This window comes from Phocoena phocoena, chromosome 7, assembly GCF_963924675.1.
Source record: "Phocoena phocoena chromosome 7, mPhoPho1.1, whole genome shotgun sequence".
Classification (NCBI taxonomy): Eukaryota; Metazoa; Chordata; class Mammalia; order Artiodactyla; family Phocoenidae; genus Phocoena; species Phocoena phocoena.
In genome coordinates, this window is record NC_089225.1 from 96330386 (window position 1) to 96352101 (window position 21716).

General features: G+C 41.5%; 1 protein-coding gene across 1 annotated transcript in view; it reads left to right on the top strand.

Moving 5' to 3' along the window:
- The first annotated feature begins 4819 nt into the window (after positions 1-4819).
- The window catches only part of CYP27A1 (cytochrome P450 family 27 subfamily A member 1), a 43479-nt gene continuing 26582 nt past the window's right edge, over positions 4820-21716 (top strand). Inside the window, exon 1 of the mRNA XM_065880577.1 lies at positions 4820-5524. Within this exon, the coding sequence (XP_065736649.1) occupies positions 5255-5524 (270 nt within the window). The 5' untranslated portion in view covers positions 4820-5254. The remainder of the gene's footprint in view (positions 5525-21716) is intronic.

Below are 21716 nucleotides of genomic sequence, written 5' to 3' on the forward strand. Positions count from 1 at the left end.
TAAATATAGAACAAGGTCTGGAAGATTATGCACTAAATTATGAACAGTACTTCACTTGGAAGGAATATAATTGGGGAAGCAAAGCAGAGGTCTTTTAATTTGTTCCCTTATATAAGTGGTGGGATTATGGGTGATTTTTACTTTGGGTTTGTTTTGCTGTATAATTTAATTCCTTGGAAAGCAATGTAAACATAAATTCTCTGTGTTCAGGAGGCTTAGAAAGTTTTTATTTGTTTATTTTAATTTTCAAAATCACAAAAATGTATGAGTTAATTAAACGAAAGAATCAGACCAGTTTTTTAACCTACTCTGAAATCTCAAACCAATTTGTTTATACACACTGTTTGTCCTTGTACTTAATTCATGGGTATCTTCAAATATACATTTTCCCCAACATACTTCTTTCTAGATACCTCCCTCCCCTGAAATAGAAAAGAAAGGGGAAAAAAGAAAAGAAAGAAAAAATAAGGTACTATATGTATGTACAGGTTTAATTGTTTTAATACATTATTATTGCTTTTACTAAATTTTTTGGCCCTGGTAAGGTCCCAAGTGACCAAGTTACTTGATAGCCAGACATCACTTTGAGACACAAGTTTCCAGAAATGTCAAAAGAAGATGTTTTGCTATGTGACTTTTGAATAAGCCACTTAAAAAAACCCTGACATATTGCAAGTACATACTACACAATTCTAAGAGCCAAGAGAGCATGCTGTGAAGTTGTGTCCCTGTCACCTTTGTCCCTGAGGCCACTACAATTACAAGGTTCTTGTGTCTCCTTCCAGAGATATTCTGTGCATGTGCAAACACTGGCATAATTTTGTCGTAGCCTACCATACCACTGCTTTGCATATTGCCTTTTTTATTTTATATCTTGGAAATGGTTGTATATCAGTACACATAGAGCTGTATCATTGTCTTTTTAAAGCTGCAAATGATTCCAATGCATGAATTTACTATAATTTATCTCATTAATCCTCTACTGATGGGTTCAGGTTGTTTCCAATATTTTCTTTATCTGTACAAACAATGCTGTAATAAATATCTTTGTATATTTGTGATTTTACGAATGTGCAAGTATATTCGCAGAAAAAAAAATCCCTACAAGTAGAACTGCTGGCTCAAAAGTAAGTGCACTTTAAATTTTGAAAACTCTGCAGCAATTTGTACTTCCTTAAACCATGACTGAGAGTTTGTTTCCCTATACCCTCAAATACATAGTGGTATCAAACTTTTAATCTTTTTCAATCTTATAGGTGAAAAATGGTTTCTGATGTAGTTCTGATTTGTCTTTCATTGCAAGTAAAGTTGAGCATTTTTGCATGGGCTAAAGAGCCATTTATAGTTCCTCTTCCATGAATTATCATTCATTATGGTTTTTTTAAAAAAATTATTTATTTTTGGCTGCTCTGGGTCTTCGCTGCTGCGCATGGGCCCCCTCTAGCTGCAGCGAGTGGGGGCCACTCCTTGCCGCTGTGTGCGGGCTTCTCACTGCAGCGGCCTCTCCTGTGCAGCACTGGCTCTAGGACTTCAGCAGTTGTGGCTCGCGGGCTCTATAGCGCAGGCTCAGCAGTTGTGGCGCACAGGCCTAGCTGCTCCCCTGCATGTGGGATCTTTCCAGACCAGGGATCGAACCCGTGTCCCCTGCATTGGCAGGCGGATTTCCAACCACTGTGCCACCAGGGAAGTCCCACCATTCATTATGTTTAAATTTTTTATTTCATTTCATTTATTTATTTTTAAACTTTCATTCAAGTTATAAAAATAATTTTTGCTATTTAAAGATTCTCTTGTTAGGTAAGAAAAAAATCCAGCTACACGGTATTTATGAGAGATACTTCTAAATCAAAATAATCTAAAATGACTGAAAAATAAGAGGGATGAATAAAAGATGTATCAAACAAATTCATAGGAATAACAATAGTAGGAGTAACAATATTAAAGTCAAACAAACTAAATCCAAAGCAATTTAATATTCTAATATTTCAAATTTATAAAAGGTGCTATATACGAATATATAATAGTCAAGAATATATAGTATATAATAGTCATGAACCTAACAGCAGATCTTCAAAATATAAAACCAAAGCTGTTGAAAAGACACAAAAAAATTGACAGATCCACAAATCCGTAATATTTGGGGGATACTTGAACATGGGTCTCTCAGATATTAACAAATCAAGTAGACAAAAATAAGTAAGGCTACAGAGGGTTTAAATAACAAAATTAATAAGTTAATAAACAAAATACATATTTTTCAAAAATACACATGGAATATTCACAAAAATAAACAAGTACTAGACCATCAAAAATGTTTTAGTAATTCTAAAAAGCAGATCATTAATACTCTGACCACAATGTAATAGCATTATAAATTAATAGCAAAAGAATAGTCCCTTTCAAAACAAAAAACAAAACTACAACTATTTAAAATTAAATAAAAACACTTTCCTGCATGACTTAGATTAAAAAGAAAATCAAAATGGAAATTACAAACTATTGGCAAATGAGTGTCAGTGAAAGAAATTGCGTATTTAATCTTATTGGATATGGCCAAATTAGTATGATGTGAAAATGTGTAGCATTAAGTCCATTCATTAGGAAATAAAATTTCACTAAGCAGTCATTAAAAAAAAAAGTTAAAAATATAATATATAAAGAAAATGAACCCAGAGGGGGGAAAAAAGCATTAATAAAGGTAAAAGCATAAATTGGATTTCCACTTCTCTTAATACCTGACTCAGTCCTCTCTCAAAGGATAACTTGAAAAGCTGAAGAAAATATGACCAGCATTTACTTGAAGGAATCAGCATAGAGAACAAACAAGGTAATAAAGATCTATCAGACAAGAACCAAGAGAAGACAGAACTCCAGAGGTAAGTTAGGCATTAGGTACCACTTTCCTATTAGTAGCATTTCCCATTTTCAGAAGAGGAAGCTGAGAAGTTGAGTGGTTTAGCCTCACAGGGCTGTGTGAAGAATAGCTGGAGTCCATAATCTCTTATACCCAAACTTTGGGTTGGGACCCAAAAAGATTAAGGACTGGAAATGGACTAGCCTTCTAAAGAACTGCAGTTCAGCTTCAAAGCATCTCATTCCCTGAAACTGAATTATGGTGATTTTGGATTGTGGGTGCCTTTAGGCAACTGTCAGAAATAAAAGTAAATCTTCCACGGGGAAAATGAAATCATTCTAAACTTCAAATTAGTTCCACTAGAAACTTAATGAATACATTTTCTGGTACACAATCAAAAGAAACAAGGCCCAGGAAGAAACATGGCAATATGCACAAAACAACCAGAAATAATGGACAATAGAAATCGTCCCACATAGATTCCATGTATTGGAGTTATTGGTCATAATCCTTAAAACAACTATGCTTACAAAAGTAAAGGGTATAATAAAAAATAACATTGGGCTTCCCTGGTGGAGCAGTGGTTAAGAATCCGGCTGCCAATGCAGGGGACACAGGTTCAAGCCCTGGTCCAGGAAGATCCCACATGCCAGTGGAGCAACTAAGCCCGTGTGCCACAACTACTGAGCCTGAAGCTCTAGAGCCCGTGAGCCACAACTACTGAGCCCATGTGCTGCAACTACTGAAGCCCATGTGCCTAGAGCCAGTGCTCCACAACAAGAGGAGCCACTGCGATGAGAAGCCCGTGCACCACAACGAAGAGTAGCCTCCGCTCGCCGCAAGTAGAGAAAGCCTGTGCACAACAACGAAGACCCAACACAGACAAAAAATAAATTATTTTTTTAAAAAGTTAAGAATTTTGGCATAAAACTAGAAATATTTTAAAAAGGACAGATTTGAAAAAAACTAAAGTTGAAAAACTGAGAAATACAATAATAGAAATTTAAAATTCAGTGGATAGATTTAACATCAGACACAGCTGAATAGAGAATGAGTTAGAAGAGACAAAATGATAGAACAATACAGAAGAGAGGGTAAGAGACAGGGAGGATACAGTCAGAAAGTCTAACATATATATATATAATTTGAAGTCCTAGGAGAGAAGAAAAATAAATGGGGTAAAAGGAATGTTTGAATATCTGAAAACTTCCAAAACTGATGAAAGATATGCAGTCACAGAGTCAAGAAACTCTCTGACCCCTAAGGGGATAAATAAAAAGAAATCCACACCTAGCTACATCAGCTGTCAGTCTAATTGTTGCCCCTTGAACTTAACATGCCTTTTCTGCTTCTGGCTGCCTGTAAATAACCAATTCTTCAAATGGTCTTAGAAAAAGCTTTATCATTCTGCTGGTTCTACCTCTAATGGGTTGAATAAGCTTTGAGCTCGTGTATGAGTCATGTTTTTAACTTTTTGAAACTTGTACTTTGAATATACATATATGAAACAAAGAATTCATGAAATAATACTTTTCCTTCTTGCAAAATTTTCTGTACTATTTTGTTCTTTTCCATCTTATTAAAAGATAGTTTTGGTCACATTCACTAAATCTGGTCTCAACCTGCAGTTTGAGAAATCCTGCCTCAGCAGACCAGGGAGTATGTGGGTGGTGGGGAGGGAGAGGGGTAGAACTGCATTTTTTAAAAACCCTAATATTTAAATTTGTTTGTTTGGCTTCCTCCCTCCAGGAATCAGATGACCCTGGAGACAGGGTCGGGTTTTTTGCTCTTTGCTTTTCTGCACGGGGGGATTTTTTGCTCTTTCCTCGCTCAGCCCTCAGACTCCGGGATCAACACTGGAGGCTATCAGGAAAAGACAGCGGCCGGTTTAATCTCAACAGCCGGTTCCTGGTCCCTCCGGGAAGTGAGGACAGCTGAGACGCTGGCGCTCTGGGATGGCGAACCGGCCTCCCCGTCTTGGAAGGCTCCCGGGCTGCCGCGAACTTTGCAGCACTCCTGCCGGGAATTGAGACCAAGCGAGCTTCAAGTTCTCCTCGAGAGTTCGCGGAAGTGCGAGGTGGGGGAGTCGCGGAAGAGGCGGCCATCGTCAGCGCTCTGTGGGTCTCCCGTAAGTCCCCCGTGCATATTCTGCTTTGGCGTTGTCCGGCCCCTCCCCGAGCCTGGAGGCTTACAGTTGGAAAGGGTGACTTCTGCGAGTCCCTTAGGTCCTATTTGGAGGGACTGAAGACCGCAAGGAAAAGTGAGCAGTAAGGGGCCTGGTCAACCTTCGTCCGGCCCGCCCTGCGCTCCCGGTACCCTTGAACCCGCCCCTGCTGTTTTGTCTCTGGGCAAGTTCCAGGCGCTCTGCATTCGCGATCCAAAGGCGTGGCGGCGCGAGCCATGAATCGTATGGGTACGCTGGGCTGCGCCAGGCTGCGGTGGGCGCTGCTGGGGACGCGGGTGGCTCTCCCTGGCCTCGGCTCCCACGGGGCCAGAGCCAAGGCCGCGATCCCCAGCGCCCTCCCTGCGGCCCAGGCAGCCGGGGCTCCCGGAACCGGGCCTGGCGATCGGAGGCTGCGGAGCCTAGAGGAGCTTTCAGGGCCAGGGCGGCTGCGTCTCTTATTCCAGCTGTTGGTGCAAGGCTACGTTCTGCACTTGCACCAGCTCCAGGTAACCGAGCTGGGGGCCTCGCGACCAGGGGATGTGGTGCGCACCCGGACAGAGAAGTTGGGGATGGGGAGACGTTGGACAAAAAGTGAAGGACACGTTTAGCTCGGGACCGAGTGGGGCTGTGGTCATACCTTGGGAATCTGTAGGGGCTATGAACCGAAATGAACAGGTCAAGGGGTGGTATGAAGCAGGAGGGCACTGGACTAGAGGTGATTTGGGAGGCTAGGTTTAAAGTGGACACAGGTTGAGATTCAGTCTCATCTCCTTGACTCCTCTTTTCACACTGGGTACTCCACCCATTCTAGACTTCTTCCAATTCCTTAAGTCTAGAAAGTCCTTCCCCCACCTTAGGGTCTAGGAGGTTCCCTCTGCCTGAACTGTTGTCTTCACCCTTCTACTTAAACACTTGTTTTTGTCTCTGTGATTTCCCTGGGCTGGGTTAGACACCTGTTAAAGTGCTCCTGTAAAGCACCATCTTCTTTCTCTGTCACTTCCTCTGTGTTATATGTTTTTTAAATTTTATTAATTTTTAATTTATTTATTTTTGGCTGCTCTGGGTCTTCGTTGTTGTACGCAGGCTTTCTCTGGTTGCGGCGAGTGGGGGCTACTCTTCTTTGCGGTGTGCGGGCTTCTCATTGCGGTGGCTTCTCTTGTTGCGGAGCACGGGCTCTAGGCGCGCAGGCTTCAGTAGTTGTGGCTCGTGGGCTTTAGAGCGCAGGCTCAGCAGTTGTGACGCACGGGCTTAGTTGCTCCACGGCACGTGGGAATCTTCCCGAACCAGGGCTCGAACCCCTGTCCCCTGCATTGGCAGGCAGATTCTCAACCACTGTGCCACCGGGGAAGCCCCTGTGTTATATGTTTATAAGTAATATAAACATTTCTTTAATATTGCCCTCTTGCAGGAATGTAAGCCCTGTGAGAGCAGGGGTCCTCCTGTTTGGCCTGTATCTCCAAGCCTGGCACTTGTAGATGTTCAAATATTTGTTGAATCAAAGAAAAGTCCATATATATATATATATATATATATATATATATTTTTTTTTTTTTTTTTGGTACGCGGGCCTCTCACTGTTGTGGCCTCTCCCGTTGCAGAGCACAGGTTCCGGACGCGCAGGCTCAGTGGCCATGGCTCACAGGCCCAGCCGCTCCGCGGCATGTGGGATCTTCCTGGACCGGGGCACGAACCCGTGTCCCCTGAATCGGCAGGAGGACTCTCAACCACTGCGCCACCAGGGAAGCCCGAAAAGTCCATATTTTAATTGTATCCTCAGGCCACATCATTTAAAAATGAAGTGATTGATTATATGATCTAATACAACTATCAAATGCTTTCTTAATAAAATTAATATTTCAAACATTAAAAAAAATAAAGTGGACAGAGGTTGGGAGAGAAGGGAGCTGTCTTGGTAATAGAATAGCACATGCAAGTGTATAAGCTGCCAGATGTTATAGAACCGCTATTTATCTGTGGTAATATCTATGGTGATATCGGCTACCACAGACTTCTTCCAGAGGAAATGGCTTCTGGAGGATTACAGAGGTTTGGCGATTTGCAGGGTAAATTTCCCCTTAATGGAGAAAAAGATGTCATTGCTCAGAGAGTGAAAGCAAAATCATAGACATTAAGGAAAAAGTACATTTTTGTTATTAAGAAATCAATGTCCAGTAAGAAGGTTTTATCCAGTGGAACACTGATATGAGGCAGGGATGGATGGATCGCCCACTGTCAATGGACAGAGACTGGAAAATCCAATGTTGGTTAAGTTGGAGAGGTTTTAGGAAGTGAACCGAAGAGATTCACGTGGAATTTGTCTTTCTGATGACTGTTAACAAATATTAACGCACCCACTCTGCCCTAGGCATTTTTCCAAGAGCTGAGCTTCAGTGAGATGTGGCCAATACCCTCATGGGGCTTAAATGCTTCTTTGGGGAAGAGGGGTAACAAGGGAGTAAACAAATCAGCAAACAGCTAATTTCAGAAAGAAAGCTGAGTGCCCTGGGAGGAGAAGCCAGTCCAGGGCTGGGGAGGGAGTGGGACCTTTGATTCGAGCATGCCATCCAGGCACATGTGTGGTTGTCAGTGATTGACAGTAGACAGGCCTTGGGCTGGGCTGATGAACAGACTGGTCACCAGGTGGCTGTGCTGGGCAGGAGCTGTGGGGACTTGGGATACAACAGGCCTTTGAGGAGGATACTGAAGGCCAGACTAAGGGCCCTGGTTCTTCTGAGGAGCCATGGTGAGCTATTGAGCAGGCATGGGGTGAAGATGGCCTCCAAGGGAGTCTGTCCAGGTTATGGTGTGTACAGTAGGATGGATTGGACAGGAGAGGCAGAGAGGGCCTCGGGTGACAAAGGGTGTGGCATTATCTGAGCCACCCCCCAGGGAAAGTTGGGCTGGGAGTTAATGATGAGGGAGAAAATGACTGTGAGGGTTTGAAGGTCCAGACTGAACACAGTTTCTCTGCACCTGCCTGGGCTGCTGCCATCTCCCCTAGGGTCTTCTCTGTTGGGTTCATGTTTCTGAGGCATGGTGGGCAGGTCACTAGGCACTCGGAGATGGTTAAAAAAAAATTATTCCCTGTGTGCTCAGCTCCAAGAAACCAAGTAAGCCAAGAAACCAGAGTCCTGAAAGCTTCCCCTTCTTGATTTAACCTCTAGAAATGTGAGCAGCCCAGTGCCCCAAGGGTGGGGACTAAGGATTTCTCACCATTTTCCAGGGAAAGTTTATTGGGAAGTTTTGCTCAGGACTATGTCTGCAGTGGTAACTACCAAGAAATTCTCGACTGCCCTAGGAAGTGGAGGAGGAAGCAGGAGAAAGCCAGGAGTGTGTGTCCATTTATTTATTTTTCATTTTTAAAAAATATTTATTTATTTATTTGGCTGTGCTGGGTCTTAGCTGCAGCACACAGGATCATGGGATCTTCGTGGGGATCTTCATTGCGGAGTACAGGATCTTTTTAGTTGCGGCATGTGGGCTCTTTTAGTTGTGGCATGTGAGATCTAGTTCCCTGACTAGGGATGGAACCCGGGCCCCCTGCATTGGGAGCACGGAGTCCTAACCATTGGACTACCAGGGAAGTCCCTGTTTGGCCTTTTATTTATTTATTTTTAATTAATTTATTTTTGGCTGCACTGGGTCTTCGTTGCTGCGCTCTGGCTTTCTCTAGTTGTGGCGAGCGGAGGCTACTCTTCGTTGCGGTGTGCGGGCTTCTCATTGTGGTGTCTTTTGTTGTGGAGCACGGGCTCTAGGCCTGTGGGCTTCAGTAGTTGTAGCATGTGGGCTCAGTAGTTGTGGCACATGGGCTTAGTTGCTCTGCGGCACGTGGGATCTTCCCGAACCAGGGCTCGAACCCGTGTCTCCTGCACTGGCAGGAGGATTTTTAACCACTTCGCCTCCAGGGAAGTCCCCCTGTGTGGACTTTTAAAGGAGAGGCCAGACTAGAATTTTGCAGAGCCTCCTGGCTCCAGCCTTTGTATCCCAGAGATCTGGAATCACATGAACCTGGGCTGCTCCATGGGAAATATATTAGCCCTTCCCACTACATGTGGCTGGTGTGAGTTAGTAAACAGCAGAGTGCTGCACATCTATAAAAGCCAGTTAATACCCCTATTGAGAAAGAGGATGCTTCCAGTGACCCACTTTGTATCAGTTCAAATCCATTTGGTTGCCACTCTCACCAGCTTAAACTATAAAGCAGCTTTATTGGTTCCTATAATGGAAAAGTCTAATAGTTGTGTGCCCTTCAGGTATAGTTTGCTCTAGTGATTCACGAGACCATCAAAGCCACAGTTCTGTTCTGCAGTTCTCTTGGCTCTGCTGTCTCACAGAACTTAGTTAACTGGCTTGGATTAATTGCCCATTCCTGAATCCATCATAGTGGCCATAGGTGTACTCTAGCTTAGACTCATGCAGGCTTACTCCTAAAGCTGGGGTTGGGGGCCCTGCCACCTAAACAGGTGCCTGCTGCACAAGGAAGAGGACAGGAAGTGATATAAGGGCAGCTGACCATAATGTCTCCTGCACTCTCAGTTGTCCAAAACGGCGTATCACACATAAAATTAATAAAATCAGCTTAGGGAAGCATTGTAGGACTTCAAGGGGTTGGAGTGGGAATTGGGACATGTGAAAGCCTTGCTAGTCCATAAATGCCAGTTCCTTTCTCTTTTCTAACTAAAATAATGACAAGAGTGCTGAGAAAGTGAAATGTGAACATATGTTAAATTTATATGTAAATTTATGTAACAAACTGATATCTTTCAAAGATGTTGACCCTGAGAATGATGAGATCAGCTGTCTATTCTGTAGCTCTCATTGTGGACTACCTGGGTTGGTGACCCCTCCTGTGTCTCCCTAATGCTTCCTGTACATATTTGTCATTTCATGTTTCTTTTTTTTATATATAGTTGCAAAATTTTTTTTCTTGTGATGAGAACTTTTAAGATTTACTCTTCTAGTAACTTCCAAATATACAATACAGTGTTGTTATAGTCACCATGCTGTGCATCACATCCCAGGATGTAATCTTGTAACGCCCACTTATTTATTTTATAACTGGAAGTTTGTACTTTTTGACCACCTTCATGCATTTTGCCCTCCTTTCATGCCCACCTCTGGCAACCACCAATCAGTTCATATGTATGAGTTTTGTTTTGGTTTAATTTTTAGATTCCACATACACATGAGATCATTCAGTATTTGTTTTTCTCTGTCTGACTTATTTCACTTAGCATAATTCCCTCAGGGTCCATCCATGTTGTTGTAAATGGCAGGATTTCCTTCCTTTTTGTAGCTGAATAATATTTCTGGGTGTGTGTGTGCGCGCGTCGCATTTTCTTTATACATTCATCCATTGATGGACGCTTAGGTTGCTTCCATGCTTCCATGCTTCCATGTCTTGGCTATTGTAAATTCTGCTGCAGTGAGCATGAGGGTCCATTTATCTTTTTGAGTTTAGTGTTTTCATTTTCTTTGGATAAATACTCAGAAGTGGGACTGTGGGATCATATGGTAGTGCTATTTTTAATTGTTTAAGAAACCGCCATACTGTTTTCCATAGTAGCTGCACCAATTTACATTCCCACCAACAGTGCGTGAGGGTTCCCTTTTCTCTACATCCTTGCCAACTCTTATTTTTTTGTCTTTTAGCCATTCTAACGGTGCAAGGTGATATCTCATTGCAGTTTTGATTTGCATTTCCCTGGTGACTAGTGATGTTGAGTACCTTTTCATTTGCCTGTTGGCCACCTGTATGTTGTCTCTGGAAAAATGTCACATCAGATCCTCTGCCTGTATTTTAATTAGATTTTGTTTGTTTTGCTATTGAGTTATATGAGTTCTTCATATATTTTGGATATTAACCCTTATCAGATATATGACTTACAAATATTTACTCCCATTTGGTAGGTTATCTTTTCATTTTGTTGATGGCCTCCTTTGCTGTGCAGAAGCTATTTAGTTTAATGTAGTCCTGCTTGTTTATTTTTGCTTTTGTTACCTTTGCTTTTGGTGTCAAATTCAAAAAATCATCATCAAGACTGCTGTCAAGGAGCTTACCACCTATGTTTTCTTCTGGGGTTTTTATGGTTTCAGGTCTTAAGTTCAAGTCTAATCCATTTTGAGTTAATTTTTGTGTATGTTGTAAGATAGTAATCCAATTTCATTCTTTTGCATGTGGCTATTCAGTTTTCCCAACACCATTTATTGAAGAGGCTGTCCTTTCTCCATTATATATTCTTTGCTCCCTTGTCATAAATTAATTTACCATGTATGTGTGGGTTTATTTCTGAGCTTTCTATTCTGTTCCACTGATCTATATGTGTGTGTTTATGCCAATAACATACTGTTTAGATTACTATAACTTTGTAGTATAGATTGAAATCAGGAAACATGATGCCTCCAGCTTTGTTCTCCTTCCTCAGGATTGCTTTGGCTATTCAGAGTCATTTGCAGTTCCATACAAATTTTAGGATTGTTTATTTATTTCTGTGAAAAATGCCATTGGAATTTTAGTAGGAATTGCATTGAATCTGTAGATTGCTTTGGGTAGTATGGACATTTTAACAATAGTAATTCTTCCCATCCATGAGCATGGAGTATCTTCCCATTTATTTGTGTCTTTAATTTCTTTCTTCAATGTCATGGTTTTCAGTGTACAGGTCTTTTACCTCTTTGGTTAAATTTATTCCTGGGCATTTTATTCTTTTTGATACAGTCATAAGTGGGAGTGTTTTCTTAATTTCTCTTTCTGATAGTTTGTTATTAGTGAATAGAAATAAACTGATTTTTTGATTTTGTATCCTGCAAGTTTACTGAATTCATTTATTAGTTCTAACAGTTGTTTTGGTGGAGTCTTTAGGGTTTTTGATATATAGTATCATGTCATCTGCAGGTAGTGATAGTTTTACCTCTTCTTTTCTGATTTGGATGCTTTTTTTTTTTTTTCCTGGCCTAATTGCTCTGTCTAGGACTTCCGATACTATGTTGAATAAAAGTGGCAAGTGTGGCCATCCTTGTCTTTTTCCTGATCTTACAGGAAAAGCCTTCAGCTTTTCAGCATTGACTATGATGTTAGCTATGGGCTTGTCATATATGTCATATATGGTTCATTCTCTCTATAACCAGTTTTTTTAAAATTAATTAATTAATTTATGGCTGCATTGGGTCTTTGTTGCTGCACACGGGCTTTCTCTAGTTGCAGTGAGCAGGGGCTACTCTTTGTTGCAGTGTGCAGGCTTCTCATTGTGGTGGCTTCTCTTGTTGCGGAGCATGGGCTCTAGGTTCGTGGGCTTCAGTAGTTGTGGCTTGTGGGCTCTAGAGCGCAGGCTCAGTAGTTGTGGCACATGGGCTTAGTTGCTCCACGGCATGTGGGACCTTCCTGGACCAGGGCTCGAACCCATGACCCTTGCATTAGCAGGTGGATTCTTAACCACTGCACCACCAGGGAAGCCCCTATACCCAGTTTTATGAGAGTTTTTATCATAAATCGATGTGGAATTTTGTCAAATGCTTCTTCTGCATCTATTGAGATGATCTTATGATTTTTATCCTTCATTTTGTTATATGTTGTATTACATTGATTGATTTGCGGTTGTTGAACCATCCTTTCATCCCTGGAATGAATCCCTCTTGATCATGATGAATGTTTTTTTTGTTTGTTTGTTGTTTTTTATGTATTGTTGAATTTGGTTTGCTAATATTTTATTGAAGAGTTTTTTCATTTATGTTCATCAGGGATATGGGCCTGTATTTTCTTTTCTTGTACTTGTCCTTGTCTGGTTTTAGTATTAGGGAAATTCCAGCCTCATAAAATGGGTTTGGAATTGTCCCCTCCCCTTCTTTTTTTTTTTTTTTTGGAAGAGTTTGAGAAAGTTTAGTATTAATTCTTCTTTAAAATATTTGGTAGAATTCACCAGTGAAGCCATCTGGTCTTTGACTTTTGTTTGTTAGGAGGTTTTGGTGACTGATTCAGTCTTTATACTAATAATTGATCTGCTCAGATTTTCTGTTTCTTCATGCTTCAGTCTTGGTACAATGTATGTTTCTAGGGATTTATCCATTTCTTCTAGGTTGTTCAATTTGTTGGCATATAATTGTTCACAATAGTCTCTTGTGATCCTTTGTGTTTCTGTGGTATCAGTTGTAATGTCTCTTCTTTCATTTCCGATTTTATTTACCTGAGTCCTCTTTTTTTCTTGGTGAGTCTAGCTAAAGGTTTGTTTAGCTTTTTAAAAAGCCATCTCTTAGTTTCAGTGATCTTTTCTATTGTCTTTTTAGTCTCTGATTTATTTCTGCTCAGATCTTTTTATTTCCTTCCTTCTACTAACTTTTTAAATTAATTTTTATTGGAGTATAGTTGTTTTACAATGCTGTGTTAGTTTCTGCTGTACAGCAAAGTGAATCAGCTATACATATACATATATCCCCTCCTTTTTGGATTTCCTTCCCATTTAGGTCACCACACAGCATTGAGTAGAGTTCCCTGTGCTAAACAGTATGTTCTCACTAGTTATCTATTTTATACATAGTATCAATAGTGTATATTTGTCAATCCCAATCTCCTAATTCATCCCCCAGCCCTTTCCCCCTTGGTATCCATACTTCTGTTCTCTACCTCTGTGTCCATCTTTCTGCTTTGCAAATAAAATTATCTATACTATTTTTCTAGAGTCCACATATATGCATTAATATACGATATTTGTTTTTCTCTTTCTGACTTACTCCACTCTGTATGACAGACTCTAGGTCCATCCACGTCTCTGCAAATGACCCAATTTCATTCCTTTTTGTGGCTGAGTAATATTCCATTGTATATATGTACCATATCTTCTTTATCCATTCCTCTGTTGATGGGCATTTAGGTTGCTTCCATGTCCTGGCTATTGTAAATAGTGCTGCAATGAACATTGAGGTGCATGTGTCAATTTGAATTATGGTTTTCTCTGGATATATGCCCAGTAGTAGGATTGCTGGGTCATATGGTAGTTCTATTTTTAGTTTTTTAAGGACGCTCCATACTGTTCTCCATAGTGGCTGTATGAATTTACATTCCCACCAACAGTGTAAGAGGGTTCCCTTTTCTCCATACCCTCTCCAGCGTTTGTTATTGGTAGATTTTTTGATGATGGCCATTCTGACCAGTGTGAGGCGATACCTCATTGTAGTTTTGATTTGCATTTCTCTAATAATTAGTGATGTTGAGCATCTTTTCATGCTTTTGTTGCCCACCTGTATGTCTTTGGAGAAATGTCTGTTTAGGTCTTCCAGCCATTTTTTTTTTTTTTTTTTTTGTGGTACGCGGGCCTCTCACTGTTGTGGCCTCTCCCGTTGCAGAGCACAGGCTCCGGACGCGCAGGCTCAGCGGCCACGGCTCACGGGCCCAGCCGCTCCGCGGCATGTGGGATCTTCCCGGACCGGGGCACGAACCCGCGTCCCCTGCAATGGCAGGCGGACTCTCAACCACTGTGCCACCAGGGAAGCCCCCAGCCATTTTTTGATTGAGGTGTTTGTTTTTTTGATATTGAGCTGCATGAGCTGCTTGTTTATTTGAGAGATTAATCCTTTGTCAGTTGCTTCATTTGCAAATATTTTCTCCCATTCTGAGGGTTCTTTTTTTGTCTTATTTATGGTTCCTTCTACTAACTTTGAGGTTAATTTGTCCTCCTTTTTCTAGTTCCTTGAGGTGTAAAGTTAGGTTATTTGAGATCTTTCTCTCTCTCTCTTTCTTTATTTTTTTTAATCTTTCTTATTTCTTAATGTAGGCATTTATTGCTGTGAACTTCCTTCTTGGAACTACTTTTGCTGCTTCCCATAAGTTTTGGCTTTTGCCATTCTTTGCATCCTTTCCCTGAAGCCTCCATTCCCACCCTCCACTGGACATCAGCATCAAAGGCCAGATGATCCGTGACCTTCTGAACCTGGTGGGCTTTGTTCTGCCCAGCACAGAGGATATCGCTTCCAGCTCTAGCAGCTCCAGCAGCTCCACCACCAGGTCAGCCTCCTTGCTTGTCTGCAGCTCAGCTGGCAGCATGAGCAGCCCCATAGGGACTCTGGGAAGGGGTGGTGTCTGGGTGTTCCCTCCTGCTTGGTCTCCCTTACTGCTCGGTCTGCCCTGACAATCTATCCATGCACACTGCCATGTCAGTGCCCCTAAAAGTATGTTTGATTAATTGCTCCCCTGCCCAGGAATCCCCACAGAGCCTGGGGGATCAGCTTTAAATTCCTCAAGCAGATGTTCGAGGCCCCAGCCTCCTTTCCCAGGCACCCCTCACTTTAAGTTTTGCTATGTTGTGTTTTCCATTTTCATTCATCTTTAGTATTTTTTAAAATTTCTCTTTTGACCTAGTGGTTGTTCATTTCCAAGATGGCTTCTTCAATTGCATGTTGGATGCCTGGGCTGGTTTGGCCAGAATGGCTATTTCTTTCACCACATGGCTAACCTGGGCTTCCTCACAGCATGGGGGAATCTTATACCCCATCACATGTTGTTTAATCTCCACATATCTGTGAATTTTCCAGATTTCTTCTTGCAGTTTATTTCTCTTTTTAAAAATTAATTAATTAATTAATTAAATTATTTCTGGCTGCATTGGATCTCTGTTGCTGCGCACGGGCTTTCTCTGGTTGCAGCAAGCAGGGGCTACTCTTCATTGCAGTGCACGGGCTTCTCATTACGGTGGCTTCTCTTGTTGCAGAGCACGGGCTCTAGGTGCACGGGCTTCAGTAGTTGTGGCACGCGGGCTCAGTAGTTGTGGCTCGTGGGCTCTAGAGCGCAGGCTCAGTAGTTGTGGTGCACAGGCTTAGTTGCTCCATGGCATGTGGGATCTTCCCGGACCAGGGCTCAAACCTGTGTCCCCTGCACTGGCGGGTGGATTCTTAACCACTGCGCCACCAGGGAAGTCCTTGCAGTTGATTTCTAGTTTCCTACAATTGTGTGGGAAAAGATGCCTGATTGGATTTCAGTCTTCTTAAATTTATTAAGTTTTGTTTTGTGGCCTAACATTTGATGTATCCTGGAGAATGTTCCATGTGTGCTTGAAAAGAATGTATTCTGTTGCTTTTGGGTACAATATTCTGTATATGTCTGTTAGGTTCATCTGGTTTAATGTGTTATTTAAGGCCAATGTTTCTGTATTGATTTTCTGTGTGGATGATGAAGTGGGGTATTAAAGTCTCCTACTATTATTATATTGTTATCTATTTCTCCCTTTAAGTCTGTCACATATTTAAGGGCACATGTTTCTTACCATTACCTGTTAATATAACTTAGAGATTGGGCTGTGAACCTCTGAGGGCCTATGCTTTTTCCAGCTCTATGTCCCCCAGCACCAGGCACAGTTCTGGGTACAGGGGAGGTTCTTGATAATGTTTGATGAATGAATACATTTCATGTACCAATCAAAGGGCTATGAGTGGTACTGAGCAGTAGCTACATCTAGTGGTAAACTTCTTTGTGAGATTCTTCTCAGCTCCCTGATCTGAGTTGTTTGACATAAGATAGAGTGAAAAAGAGACAGTGAGGGAGGTGGGCAGATTGATCAAGTTGGCCCATCAGGTCTTAGCTTTCTAGGTTCAGAAACTAAATTCTGTCAGTTCATTCAGCATGGGTAGACTATTGGGAACTGACCCATATTGGCCAAACACACAGAAACAAATTGTGGATTGGAGTATTTATTTACAAAAGTTAGCCCTCCCAGGGATCTTATACCCCATCACATAGAAGCCCCCTATTCTAGTTATTCCTGCCTAACAAATTATCCCAAAACATAATGGCTTAAAACAACATTTTGTTATACTCATGATTTTGTGAGTCAGGAATTTGTGCGGTGCACATCAAAAATGGCTTATCTCTGCTTCACAGTGGAGTGGGGCTTTAGTTTGAGTGGCTGAAGATGGCTGGGATGGCTCAAGTGGGGCCATATGTTTAGGCCTCAGGTCTGGTTTTTGGCTGGCTTCCTTAGCTTTTCTCCATGTCACATCTGCTGGGGCTGGAATTTCCAAGATGGCTTCTTCAGTTTCATGTTGGATGCCTGGGCTGGTTTGGCCAGAATGGCTATTTCTTTCACCACATGGCTAACCTGGGCTTCCTCACAGCATGGGAGTCTCTGCATAGTCAGACTTCTTACAGGGTCCTGGTTTCCCCCAGAGTGAATATTCCAAGAGACAGAAAGTGGAAGTTGCCAGTTTCTTAAAGCCTGGTTCTGGAAACTGGCATAGCATCATTCCTGCTGTATTCTACACATCAAAACAGTTACAGAGCCCACGCAGATTCTAGAGAAGAAGATGTAGACCTGACCTATTAATGGGAGAGATGTCAAAAAATATGTGGCCTTCTTTAATACACCTAACTTCTTCCTAGAATCCACATACCTAGGGAGAGAAATTAGTAACTACATTAGTGGACCGCTTGGTGTGCAGGGACCCCAGAACTAAAGCAGTAGAATTGTATGGAAAAAAAATTTCATCTAGGCCTTGGAGAAAGAAACCTGGTTGAATGTGCTTCTCTGGTGCCTGTCCATTAGATTAAGTATCTCTCTCTCTTCAGAGATAAATGCTGCCTATTTTTGCTCTTTGGTCCTTCTTCTGGGTTTTGTAATGGCCACTCCCATCCTGTTAACACATTCTTTCTTCAGTTTGGCTAATACCATTGATCAGATGGATTTTCTTTCCCAGTACTTATGTTACCATCAAGCCTTCCAGAGATTATCCTCCAGTTACCTTGACTTGCTTGAGTGTTTTTCAGTCTCATCTGGCAGATGTTCATAGACTGTCCTTGAGACTCTGGTGGAATCTAATGTAGCGCTTTAAAGCCTCAGGGATGGGAAATTTGAAACTAGGTATTAAGGTATAAAGTGTGAGTCATACCAACTTAGCAAATGCACTGCCAGAATTTTTATCTTACAGATAAAATTTGTGGTCCAAGAAATATTACACACTTTTCAAGATAGCAATATTTCTGATTGGGAAACGTTAGAATGACTTACATATCCCAGTAGGGAACTAATTAAATAAATTACAGTACATGCATACAGTGGAATTTTACAAAACCATTAAAAATAAAAGGGGCAGGGCTTCCCTGGTGGCACAGTGGTTGGGAGTCCGCCTGCCGATGCAGGGGACACGGGTTTGTGCCCCGGTCCGGGAGGATCCCACATGCCACGGAGCGGCTGGGCCCGTGGGCCATGGCTGCTGAGCCTGTGCTTCCGGAGCCTGTGCTCCACAGCGGGAGAGGCCACAGCAGTGAGAGGCCTGCATACCACACAAAAAAATAATAATAATGATAAATAAATAAAAGGGGCAGATCTATGTGTATTAATATGAATTGCTTGGTAAGAGATGGGAGGAAAGTAAGGTGCAAAACTATATAATATGCCATCATTTGTGGATAAAAAGTATGAGGGGTATATTCGTATATATATATTTGTATGTGCATAAAATATCCCTGGGAGGACACACAAGAAATTGGTAATGATGATTGCCTCTCTGTAGGGATCTATGAGTCTGGAGATGAGAGTTAGGAGGAAGACTTACTTTTTTTTTTTTAATACATTTATTTATTTATTTATTTATTTATGGCTGCTTTGGGTCTTCATTGCAGCATGCAGGCTTTCTCTAGTTGTGGTGAGCGGGGTCTACTCTTCGTTGCGGTGCACAGGCTTCTCATTGCGGTGGCTTCTCTTGTTGCAGAGCACGGGCTCTAGCCACGTGGGCTTCAGCAGTTGTGGCTCGCAGGCTCTAGAATGCAGGCTCAGTAGTTGTAGCACATGGGCTTAGTTGCTCTGCGGCATGTGGGATCTTCCTGGACCAGAGCTCAAACCCCTTCATTGGCAGGTGTCCCCTTCATTGGCAGGTGGATTCTTAACCACTGTGCCACCAGGGATATCCCAAGACTTACTTTATATTGAAAGACTGCTATGGACCTCCACCAGAGTTTCCTCTGGCTTCATCCTGCCCAGGCATAGTTCACCATCTTTTGGGTCTTTTTGTATCCTTTGCATTTTAACAGTGTACATATATATTGCATTTTACAATTTTAGAAACAACAACAAAAGAATGGAGAGCAAGAGATAAAGCATGGCTGACCTAGTGCTTCCTGGTCCAGCATAATATTTTGAGATCTTCTGATGGCCTTTCCTCATACCCCTGTTTGGCTCTGGGTCCTTACTTTTGATGTCCACTTCTGCATCTGCATCCTCTTTTTAGCTCTGCGTCCATTGCTGGTCATCTCCTCCTTGTTCTTGAATACTCTCATTGTTCCAGTCCAGACCATCCCAGCTTGCAGGCAAAGGTGCACAGCTTACTGAGGTTTGCCTCTGGGTGTGTGAGGGGTGCAGGTTGGGGGTGCTGCTTCTGTTTTCCTAACAGCCTCTCTGAGGGCGTCCCAGGCAAGGCCTTTTCTTGGATTACCCTTAGATCTACCTCTACCCTCAGCCCATTGTTTCTCTCTGGTACAAAATCAGAGGAAAATTCCTACTGTCCACCTATCTGGTACATATCTTTGTAACTTTATGACAGTGCTTCTGTCTTGCATAAAAGCAGACATTTTTATAAATGTTGAAGTAATGGCTGCACACATGCACAAAACAATTTTTTGCAGCTTTGTTTATAAAACCAAAAATTCAGAAACATGTTAAATGCCCATCAGCAGGATAAATAGATTGCGACATATTCATACAATGGAACACTATGCAGTAGTCATAATGAATGCACAAACTTTTTATATCTCAGTATAGAACTTGGCAGGGGGAGGGATAAATTAGAAGTTTGGGATTAACAGATATACACTACTATATATAAAATGGGTAAACAGCAAGGACCTACTGTGTAGCACAGGGAACTATATTCAGTATCCTGTGATAACCTATATGAGAAAAGAATCTGAGTTATAATACTGAATCACTTTGCTGTACACCAGAAACTAACAGAACAGTGTAAATCAACTATACTTCAATAAAAAAATTAGAACTCAGAACCAAAGTTGAGTATAGAATTATATGTACTGTAGAATACTATTTCCATAAATTAACAACCACATGAAAATAATATGGGCTATCATTGTGATGCAGTAAAATTATATAAATATTGACAGAAAGAGCACATTTCAAATTCAAGATAGTGGTTGCTCTGGGGAGGGAGGGCAAAGGGAAAGATAAGAAGAGGACTTTGAATCTGAAATGTTTTCTTTTCTTTCCTTTTTTTTTTTGTTGACGTATTTTTTTTTAACATCTTTATTGGAGTATAATTGATTTACAATGATGTATTAATTTCTGCATTATAACAAAGTGAATCAGCTATACATATACATATATCCCCATATCCCCTCCCTCTTGCATCTCCCGCCCACCCTCCTTATCCCACCCCTCTAGGTGGTCACAAAGCACTGAGCTGATCCCCCTGTGCTATGCGGCTGCTTCCCACTAGCTATCTATTTTATGAAATGTTTTCATTTTTTAAAAAGATTTGAAGCAAATATGACAAATATTAACAGTTCTTAATTCTGGAGGGAGGGTACATAAGTGTACACATTCTGGAGGGAGGGTACACATAAGTGTACATGAGTGTTTATAATGTTATTTTCTTTAATTATCCACATTAAAATCTTCATAATAAAAATACAAGTAATTCTGCTCATCATGAGTTCAAATGGTGCCTCTGGCTTGGTCTGATCTTAGAGAAAAGTATTCAAGACAAGGTTCAGAGCAAGCAGAACTTGGGAATGCTGTTAGTTATTTAGCACCCTCTGTCACTTGGAAATATGAATTCCACTTGTTGAGGGGGTTGGGGCTAAACTCCTCTTGACACTTGGACAGCACTGAGTCATGGCTGTGCCAGCTGGATTCCTCGTCACCTTTGACCCTGAATGATGCCTTCTTTCTGGCATTCGTCAGTGTAGGCAAAAGAGAGGCCTGTGCTTGAAGTTACATCTCGCCTTCTGTTTATCCACCTGATGGCTGCCAGCTTTTCGTGCCAGGTTTGTTGACACTGGCAAAACAGTATTTGGTATTTGTGAGTTCACTTTTGTCCTCAGGACTATTTACTTGCTGTTTTAGTGTTGTTTTTCTGTGCTGAGAGCCTTCTTAAGGAACCCACTATCAGTAAACCAAACAGCCCTCTAAGTAGGAGAATAAAACATCGCAATGCAGTATCAATTTTTTTGAGGGGAGATTTTAGATGATTATAATGTTTTTTTTTCTTGTAACAACTTTATTGAGATATAATCACATGCCATACAGCTCACCCATTGAACAATTAAGTGGCTTTTAGTATATTCACAGAGTTGTGCAACCATCACCACATCAATTTTAGAATATTTTAATCACCCCAGAAAGAAACCTCATACTCTTTGGCAGGAGCTCCCTGCTCCCCATTCCCTCATCAGTCCCTGGCAATCACTAATCTACTTTCTGTCTCTATGGATTTGCCTGTTATGGACATTTCATATAAATGGACTCATTCAATATGTAATCTATTGTGAAAGGCTTCTTTTATTAGCATGATGCTTTCAAGGTTCATCCATGTTGTACATATGTCAGTACTTTATTCCTTTTTAATGGATGAATAATATTGCATCATAAGGATATACCCCACTTTGTTCATCCATCCATCTGCTGATGATATTTGCATTGTTTCCACTTTTTGGCTCAGTGTTATATTTTGAGTTCTTAAGGTCCACACAACTGTCAAAGATAAGCACAG